This window comes from Gymnoscopelus braueri (assembly GCF_963280865.1).
Source record: "Gymnoscopelus braueri genome assembly, chromosome: 2".
NCBI lineage: Eukaryota > Metazoa > Chordata > Actinopteri > Myctophiformes > Myctophidae > Gymnoscopelus > Gymnoscopelus braueri.
This window is the reverse complement of record NC_137604.1, coordinates 35,431,791-35,441,770: the sequence shown is the minus strand read 5'-3', so window position 1 is coordinate 35,441,770 and position 9,980 is coordinate 35,431,791. Positions and strand designations below refer to the sequence as shown.

Genomic DNA, 9,980 nt, shown 5'->3' with positions numbered 1-9,980 from the left:
GAGGGGGGAAGGGCAGAAGCCATGGTTTAGAGTTTCATTTACACCCCCACTTACCAGCAGCACCTCTTCCATTACCCTACAGATATCTAGACTAGTAGTCTAGAGGCTGTGTGTGTTTGTGCGAGGGTGCCCACGCATGTGTTTGCTGAGTTAAAGAGTGGTTGTGGGTTACAGATTGTAGTATTTTTTGTCACTCAATCCAGTGTTATTGAAACCCAATGCTTTTAAGAATGCAGGCAACGAATGGTAACATCCTCTGTGTGTGTGTGTGTGTGTGTGTGTGTGTGTGTGTGTGTGTGTGTGTGTGTGTGTGTGTGTGTGTGTGTGTGTGTGTGTGTGTGTGTGTGTGTGTGTGTGGTAATGTGTGCATGCGTGTGTTCACATTTTGCACATGAACTTGCAAGTGCCTGCATGCGGCCTGTCCTGTCTTTCAGGTAGAGACAGAAGGATCGGAATAGATAAATGATTCCCAGGACATGGCAGGAAACAACAGAACAGACCAAACTGCTCTCACACTCTATCATTCTTTCATTTACAAGCGCATGGACGTGCAACATATACACACAAGTGCATGCATTGCACACATACACTTGCGTGAGCATGCATGCATCTTCGCACACATACTCACACCAGGCAATTTGTATCCCCCTACCCCCAGTTGAATCTCAGCAGATTACTGCTGGTTCATTCTCATTAATTGGCCAATCAGCCAATTAAGCTTAATGCTCTGAATAAACACTGATCTTCTCTTTTGCCCAGATGGAACAGTCCATCAATTCTAACCCCCCACAGCCACCCCCAGTGGTCTGCTCTGCATGTTGCCATGCCAACGGGGACCTGAGCACCTCTGGATGCTCCATGTTTGTAGCAGCTCATCCCTCTCTCTCTCTCTCTCTCTCTCTCTCTCTCTCTCTCTCTCTCTCTCTCTCTCTCTCTCTCTCTCTCTCTCTCTCTCTCTCTCTCTCTCTCTCTCTCTCTCTTTCACACACAAAAAAACACACATATCTATGTGTTCTGTGAGTGTGAGTGTGCATTGTCTGGTGCCCGGGGACTGAGAGCGTTTCATCTCCCAGGACAGTGAATGTGTATTCACTACAGTTGAATCCATATTGCATTTGGGGATCAGAGAAACCATTAATACACATCATATCCATAGATTTAGCATTGTCCTTTCCTTCTTAAACCACATAGGAAGAAAGACCAACCAAATTAACAGGAGGAAGATGGGCCGTATTAATCATAACCTATGTATTTGTGTACCTTGGTGGGGTCAGCTGATTGTCATGTATTATTGCATTTAAATGTGTCTTGTATCACCCCACAATGTGCTCACATTAAAACATCCAACAACCAGATATGAGTAGACCTATGTGTGTGTAGTGTTTAATATTTAAAATGTCCTTGCCCTCTCTCTTCCCCTTGTCTCTTTTCCAGCTCCTTTTATCCGTTTTTCCTTTCATCCCCCACTTATCTCACATTCCCCGTCCTCCCCGTTATCTCCTTTAGAGCCCCACGCTCTGTGCTTCACATACCTCTATCATTCCTCTTGCCTCCTTTCTCCTTCTCTCCTTGCCCTTTCTCTATCACCCTTCCCCCTTTCCATTATCCTTCCCTCGCTCCCTTCCTCCTTCAATCTCCCCTGTTCTGCCTCATTTTCATGTAAATGAGAATCGATCGTCCTCTCAGCACTGTCTATTCTCCCCCCACCACCACCAGCACACCTCATGCACGCACCTGTGTGCGCAATTTGTTTGTTAAAAGGACTACAATTGTCGCAACTCTCTGTCTCTGTCTCTCTCTTTCTCTCTCTGTCTGTGTCTCTCTCTCTCTCTCTCTCTCTCTCTCTCTCTCTCTCTCTCTCTCTCTCTGTGTGTGTGTGTGTGTGTGTGTGTGTGTGTGTGTGTGTGTGTGTGTGTGTGTGTGTGTGCGTGCGTGTGTCTCCCTCTCTCTCGCGGTATTAAGTGCATTTATGGTAAAATTGATAGTCGCACAACACATACCAGCCCCCTTTATGCTTACAGTTGTACAATGGACATTGGGCGAGTCGTAGATACACGCTGTGTTATTTAGTTTACAGCGCCATCTTGTGTTTGGCTCAGACGAGTCGTCGGCGTATGGTCGTCGGTCCATGTATCCAGATCATGTTTCCACGGCTGTAAAGTAACTAAGTACATTTACTCAAATACTGTACTTAAGTTTTGAGGTATTTTTTACTTAACGAGTGTATTTCCAATCAGTACTTTTTCTTCTACGCCACTACATCTCGAGGAAAATCTTTTACCTTTACTCCACTACAATTATTTTAAAACTTTAGTTACTATCTCATTATGAATGAATACTTTCTACTTTTGATACTTTAAGTACATTTTGATACCAATACTTTTGTACTTTTACTCAAGTGACATTTAACTGCGGGCCTTTACTTGTAACTGAGTATATCTACATTGCAGTATTGATAATTTTACTTAAGTAAAAACATTTGAGTACTTTTTGCACCGCTGCATTTATCCAGATCATGTTTCCCCTCCCTGCCTAGCCTGATGGGAGTTGAAGTCATTATGGAATCACTCCTTCCGGCTTTTTTGACGAAGACCAAGGATTTTTGTCTGACACCTAAAAAGTTGTTTACCTGTCTTCAGTCTGATCCACAAACAAGAAAAAGTGAACGCGAAGGCAGAGTAAGTATTTCTGCGATTATTTGAGTAAAAATCATGACACGCACTGGATGAAGGAGTCCAATGCTTTAGTTTAAACTAAGTATAAGAGCGGACGATAGTTGTGTCAGTGAAACATTCAGTGGACCCATTGTATTTAGGCTATGTTATTGTTAGAAATATTACTGCCCTACACCTACACACATTGACGTTGCTATTTGTGATTAAAATGACATTATTATTCTGGGACGCAGTTTTAATTTAGGCTTCTTACACAATCTAATTAAGTCGGCATATGACTGTCTTGCCATAATAAGATCAACATTCTTTTGTATTGAGTGCATTGCTTATGTGACTCCAATTGCTTAAATGGGAATACGTGAGGCTTTGTTAATTTTATAGAAGTATGCGACCATGAAAACAATTGTGGAAATAAGGGTCATTTCACTTCAATGTTGATGATATTAGATGAAATGTACTTGATTATGAAAACTTAAACATAGGCCTAAAGGTCCACAGAATGAACAAATCCCCTATTCATTTCATGAAGGAGCTTCAGACTTTCCTTGATGACATCACAGTTTCCAAAAGCTCTCTGGTTCCTGACTTTGGGAGTTATTCTTATTAACAAATTAGTTGTTTGAATGAAGTATGATATTACAAATTATAACAACTAGATATGATTGTATAAAGTATATCCTGCCTCTTTAGGTCCTCTGCCTTGCACCCTATAATTTCCCTCTTGTTCTTTTCTTACTGCATCTTTTGCACGCAGTGTAGCTTTCATTGTGTCATTTATTCCATACAGCCAGCAAAAAGCTCCTGTTTAAATGTTTTTAATTATTCCATAGAGCCAGGACACAGACTCTTGTATAGCAATGAGAAAACTGAAGTTTAAAATCAGAATCAGATTCAGACGTAAGTTTACATGCAAGGAATCTTACTTGCAAGAGTCTAAAAGCCTGCTAGGTACACCGAACTTGTCGGACCAGGAGTTTTTTTTGTTCTGTTTTTTAAATTAATGTGACTCTAGACTGCTTGAGCTATTGCAGCTGTAAACCAAATTGCCCCATGTGTGACAATAAAGTTTCACTTTGAACTGTGACTGGTTGATATCCAGAAGGTTGTTCTGTGAGAGATGGAGAGAGATCTAATTAGAAACAACTTGTTCAAGAGTTAAGGAAAGCAAAGGAGTAATACTGGTCTGTAGTTCTTGACATCGGAGGGTTAATGAATTAATAAATTAGGAACGGAGAAACTTTGGCAGAAATGAAGGCAGACAGAAGCAGCCTGGGTTTATGTTGTTGATGGTGGTGATGATTGGGGGTAGATCAGTGGCAATGGTCTGGAAGATTGAGAAGGGTATGATCATGATGACACAAGTTTCAAGACTTCATTTGGAGATAGAGAAGTAAGATGTGAGATGTTGGGGTTAGATGAGTTAGTGAGAGGCTGGGAGAAAGCTTCTGATATTATCGACCATGTCAAAGTGTGGGACATAATGCTTCAGCAGAGAGGGATGGGGATATCAGTGGAGGGGGACGGAGACGGAAGAGCTTCCTTGGGTTAGAGGCAGATGACTGAATTTTTGTGCAACAGAAATAGTACTATAGACATTGCTAATGAGAGGGAGAATGCATAGATGAAATAAAGAGGGAGAGATATCTGATTATCAGTTTTGCGTCACTTACTTTCAGCTGCTCTGAGACGTGTTCACTCAGCTCAGAGAGTTTCCAATAAAGGAGAGGGTTAGAGACAGACAAACCGGGCCTGGAGGAGAGAGACTGTGATGGACAAAGACAGATGAAATTGTGGAGAGAAAGTAGGAGGTTGCTGTCAGTCAGTTGAGAGGGACTCAGAGGGAAAGAAATCAGGGGAGAGAAGAGAGTAGATCATGGAAAACGGGAGAGTGGAGGGGTTAAGAGCCATCAGGTTCCATGGAGTGGTTCTGGAATAAGGTTGGATTAGTTTAGGTGGGAGAGTGAGCAATTCAGTGGGACTGGTAGTGTGGTTTCAAGCTGTCTTTACAAGGAACAGATTGTGGTTTTGTGTACTACCCCCCCTGATATTTACGTCGTCTACCAAAACCACATATTCATATTTTTCTCATCATTGTCTCCTTTCTCATCTTCCTCAGATGTCTCTGAAGGAGTATGGGGGAGGTCCTGTCAGACCAATGGCTGCAGTGGCCTGGACCTCTAATAGCAGCATCTGCCCTAAAGACTTCACCCTGGTAAGGATTGGGGTGTATATTAAATGCATATAATTCTGTGTTATGCGTGCCGTGTACAGTCTAGGTAGGGATATGGGGAAGTCAAGGGTGTCCATAGGGCACAGGAACTTTTCTGTCTGTCACATGCTATAAATGCCTTAATTTTTACCACTGTTTATACATTTCTAGTTAATAATACCTACACTTCTCTTTATCTCACTTTCTTGCCATCATCCTTCAGATCAGTATTACAGAAGATGGAGCAACAGCCAACTTCACTCGAACTTTTGGGATGAAGTCTGGTTATTACCTCTGCTACAGCAAGGTAACGCAGGCAAACATCAGGAAGACACACATACTATTTTGCTAAAATTTGATCATTTTTGTCTTCAAAGTACCCTCATACTTCACTCCTGTACCCTCTGACCCTGCTGTTCATCTATGCTTTTATTCTGCCTACGTGTACGTTTCTTTTTCTCCATCTATCCCTTTCTCGTCCTCCCTCAGGAGTTATCGGGGGGTATGGTGGTGTCAGATGTTCAGATCATCTCAGACAAGGAGACTATCCCTCACGGTTACTGCTATATAGCAGAGTACCTAGAAGCTAGTGAGTACTCGCCCACAACCAGTTGATTGTTTGCATTCGTAACATGGCAGAGGCAGCAGCAAGTGTGCTCAAAATGTATGTAGTTCCATATGACCTGTCACTGGTGCAAGACAAAGTAACAAATATGAATAGAAAAAGAAAAGAAAAAAGTCGGCGCAACAGCTTGATGCTCTGAAAAGTTGTACTGTCCAAAATCAGCACACAGTGTTCCTACCAAGTTTGGTATTCCTCAAATTAAGATAATTACAGTGGGTGACTCTTATCTAGGCTTGTTGTATCACATGAGCAGAATGATGCAATAGGGGAAACAATACAGGTTCCATACACCCAAATGCAGAGATAGTTACACATTCTATAAGGAATCCTACTACTTGGAAGATTACCAAATAGAAGAATACAAATAGGAAGATAAGTGATCATATCACTACAATAGCGACAGAGTAAATAGTCTCTCAAACAGTCTCTCAAAAATGATGTGCACTTAGATTTTCTTTAAAATTAATGTGTATATTTCATATGCAGAGGCCTCAGTGTGGAAGAAGAAGCGTGTGTGTGTGCGAGTCGTACCAGTCGGCAGTGTGGACACTGCTGTGTTGGACATCAAACTGACTGCTAAAAGTAAAATGATGTTGCAGCACTACACGTGTGTGGGGTTAGTAACTTTCATCTTCTACCCCGTATTTGAACCCGGTTTCCTGCACAAGTGCTGACATTTTTACAATGCTCAGGGGATAAATTGAAACTTGACCATTAGGTCAAAATTCGTGTCAGATCTTGTGTCTAGGTGAGACATGACCTTTGACACGATCTAAATGTCTCAATCGAAGAGCAGGGAGACAAAATGCAACTACCCCAATTGTATAAGTTATATTTTATTAACATACTCTACCATACAGATTGGACAAAATTACATTTTATTCATTAAAATTTACATTGTGCCGCTTGTGCTTAAATGCAATTATGTAAATCACTGTAAATATTACAGTTTTTCATAAGTTGGGTTTACTGTTCTCCAGAGAAATCCATGGCTATGTGATGTGGTGTAGAAAAGGCCAGTTTTCTGGCCCCATGCCCCAGGCCAAGCCTCGCAGTGTCACCCTGGATGTCCGCAAACTGTCCCTGGAACAACCTTCCCCTCTGCCTCTCAGACCAAGGTATAAGAAAAGAGCTTTATCACTCCCTAAAGAGAAACTTTTAAGTGTTAAAAGTAAGCACAACATTTAATTTCAGGTGGAAATTGTGTGACATTATACATTATAAAATGCAAAACAAATGTATTGGAAGTTCTGTTTTGGCATATGGACATTGAATCAGTAATAACAGCAGTAATATCTGATGCGTCTGTCTATTTAATTAAAAACTAAAACATCTCAGTCTATCAGGATACACATGCCTTTCTCAAAAACTTTGCTCTCTTTTTGCCTTTGTCTCCAAAGCAACCCTCCACCTCAGCCCCCTGCTAAACTAAGTCAGCGGCGTAGTACACTCCAACGCAAGGAGATTCCAGACATAACTGCCGATAGCAGTATCTCTGGGATCACAGGTATACTGTTTCAAGTTGCCCTTTTATATACACATTCAACAGTATTGAATTGCCACTGTCTTACTGTTCCATAATTTAATTAACCCATATTCCCTATACCTTTACTCACCCTAGCTATAGATGGAGTTCCCTTTACCCTTCATCCAAAGTTTGAGAGCCAGATGAACGGCATGGTGCGTTTCCTTTTTTATTTTATTTTTAAGCACTACAAAAGTGACATAATCACTAAGTGGAACTTATCCCTTTTTTTCCATGCTGTACTCTCTATCAATCTCTCTTTAAGCTTGTTTCCATCTTCTCTTTTTAGAGTCCTCAGCTGAGGTCTATAAGTGCTTGGCATTATATATGACTTGAGAGAATCTAATTACAGTTCATGACTTTTTGAGAGGTCTTTGAATTGTGAACTGAAATCTCTGATATTCATATTATAATTTTGCTCTTTCAGTATAGCTACACATTTTCTGTGGAAGAATCTGCTGCGAAGAGAACCAGGCCATCAGTCCCAGCAGCAAGTGCCTCATAGACTTGATGACCGTTGCACTTTGACTTCCCCTTTGCCATTGAAACAATGTCAGGTTTCTGTGGTGGGTGCTATCTAATAAGAAGATTCAAGATGACTCCTCGTGTTACGATAGAGATGAAGGAAAAACGAGTTCATTATGAAGTTTTATTAGGCCCATGTGGGTTTGTATATCGTCCCTGTCGGGTGGAAACCGCATATGTCCAAAACCAAATGTCCAAATGTTTCTGAAATAATGGAAATAGCTGATCTACAAGCTCACAATGCATTGCGATGCGACACATTCTGAGCTTGTAGATCGGCCATTTTCACTACTTTGGCTTGACACTCTTGTATGATGAAGTAGGGAGTTAATGATGAAAAAAGTTTAAATTTGGAGTTACAAGGTTTCTGCCTGACAGCGACGATAATTATGTAGGTAATCTTGAAAGGTTATCCTGGAACACTAGTCTTCCTGTCATATGTATTGTCAGTTTGTGTCAAAATGTCAAAGCCATGTAGGTGCCGTAGCTATAGCATTTGATTTTTTTTTTAACTTAAGCTAAGTTGTGCGCCTGTATTCCTTAGTTTTTGCTAGAGCATTCTTATTTAAAACGTTGATAGGCGCATTTGAATGGGATTGTATGTGTTGCCATAACATGTATAGACTATTATACCTCTTGGGGAAGAAACTGAAGAGAATACAGGGTTGAAGATTACACTACTAAATATGTAGGGGGAACTGTGCATCTGCATTATCATATACATCTGTATGTACTTTTAGGCATATTTCATTTCTGACTAGTACATCCTTAACAACCAAGAGTTGCACTCTTTCAGACAAGCCTAAATTAATGGACAGAAAAAAGGCATTTGAAGTCAAACTTGTCAATGCTTGGAAGATATGCACTGTTTTCTAATGTTACCAAATCATGAGTTTTTTTTCTTTTTTGTTACACTGGTACAAATCCTTTCCCAGAAATGGTACACCAAGAAATATCAGTGAGCAAGTGGTAATGCTGAGCGATGTTAACATGAGAGGCACTAAAGTGTATGTTGTGTACAATGTGTCATTTTTACCTATGGTGTAGTTAACTTTTGTATTATGAGTTATATATAATGGGGGGGAAGCAGTTGTTGACAAAGTAGGGACCAATTATTTATGTGCTGTATTGTCTTTGAAAAATATGTTACAGAATGACTGTTTATGGGATATTTTTATGGTATGCTTTTAATGCATGGAAATAATAAAAGTCTGTTAAGCGATGACGGTGGAGTATATTGAATTAATGCACTAGTAGTAGTACTAAAGAAAGACATAACTAATATCCTGTCTTACAGAACATCTGAGACATTGAACGGTTAGAGAGAGACGAACTGAACAAGATAAATGAGTTGCTGTTCATGCTCACATTTTACAGTTTGAATGACAACATAGAGACCTGATCATTTATGAATTTGCTGAAACTCCTGTATGGACTCGGCTTTGATGTGTATTGCCTTTGCAGCAACACCATGCCTTTTCACTAATCATATCCAGCCAAAAGTTTAATGTTGGAGATTAAGTGGCTTGTGACTAAATACATTTAGATACTCTTATTGGGCTTACTCCAACCATGATATAAGTGAGGTTTATGTGCTTAACAGTACTGACGGTGGGGAAAGCATTTACAATTTATTGCAGATTTTCCCAGCAGGGCTGGGATTACATACTTAGCTGCACTTTACCTTAGCCTGCTTGTCCTTGCTTTAGACGGGTATTGGCAGAGGGCAATAATTGATGTAGTGTTGTAGACAAAGGGGAAATGAAAAGGGGTAAAATTACCCAATGCATATCCAATGTTAGACTGAGATGATAAGTGCTCTAAATAAATAAATTCTCTAATTTGTATTTATTTAAAGATGTGGGGTGGGATTTGTTGGATACTTGTGTATACATTTTCAAATATTTCATTTTCATATTTGTTATATTAGAATACTTGCTTGCTCTGAATATTTCAATTTGTACAGTACTGTTGTTGCAAAGAACTGAAGTTTGCTTCCATTACCTGTGGGGGGCAGCAACACGCCCAAATGGGTCTTTACTTCCGCATGGAGCAAAGCCGCAAAGTCCGGAGCAGCGCGATGCCATGTCCGCTTATTATAAGCTACTTTGGACTTGTTTTTCTGTTGCTTGAAAATATTGATAGTTGCCGGTTGCGTTTTTTTGGTCTTGTTTCCTAATGTTGTTTAAGGGTTCTCAAGCATTTTCATGTCAAGGACAGGACCACCACATTAATATATATTTTTCTGCAGACCGCCTAGCCTCTTTCGGGACCCTGTTTACCTTTTTTGTATTTTGGAGAAAGGGGCCACAGACATATGAACATATTTTATGCCATACAAGATTAGTGTTGTTAAAATGTTTCAAAAAAGATTCCAATGTTTTAAAAAAGATCTTCAAGACTTTTTTTGGGGGGAAATAG

At 40.3% G+C, this 9,980-nt stretch overlaps 1 protein-coding gene across 1 annotated transcript; it reads left to right on the top strand.

Moving 5' to 3' along the window:
• The first annotated feature begins 2,561 nt into the window (after positions 1–2,561).
• Positions 2,562–8,782, top strand: mvb12a (multivesicular body subunit 12A). Its single transcript, XM_080449049.1, has 9 exons — positions 2,562–2,678; positions 4,792–4,887; positions 5,108–5,191; positions 5,374–5,473; positions 5,996–6,125; positions 6,490–6,627; positions 6,910–7,016; positions 7,131–7,189; positions 7,462–8,782. The coding sequence occupies exons 2-9, from the start codon at positions 4,792–4,794 to the stop codon at positions 7,537–7,539; spliced, it is 792 nt and encodes a 263-aa protein (XP_080305175.1). The 5' UTR covers positions 2,562–2,678; the 3' UTR covers positions 7,540–8,782.
• The last annotated feature ends 1,198 nt before the right edge of the window (positions 8,783–9,980 follow it).

What these genes read in the sequence shown, in the direction of transcription:
- mvb12a (XM_080449049.1), top strand. Translation starts at nt 4,792, where the DNA reads ATGTCTCTGAAGGAGTATGGGGGAGGTCCTGTCAGACCAATGGCTGCA. An exon ending in ATTACCTCTGCTACAGCAAG is followed by an intron (nt 5,192 to 5,373) that starts GTAACGCAGGCA and finishes GTCCTCCCTCAG; the next exon opens with GAGTTATCGGGGGGTATGGT. An exon ending in CCTCTGCCTCTCAGACCAAG is followed by an intron (nt 6,628 to 6,909) that starts GTATAAGAAAAG and finishes TTGTCTCCAAAG; the next exon opens with CAACCCTCCACCTCAGCCCC.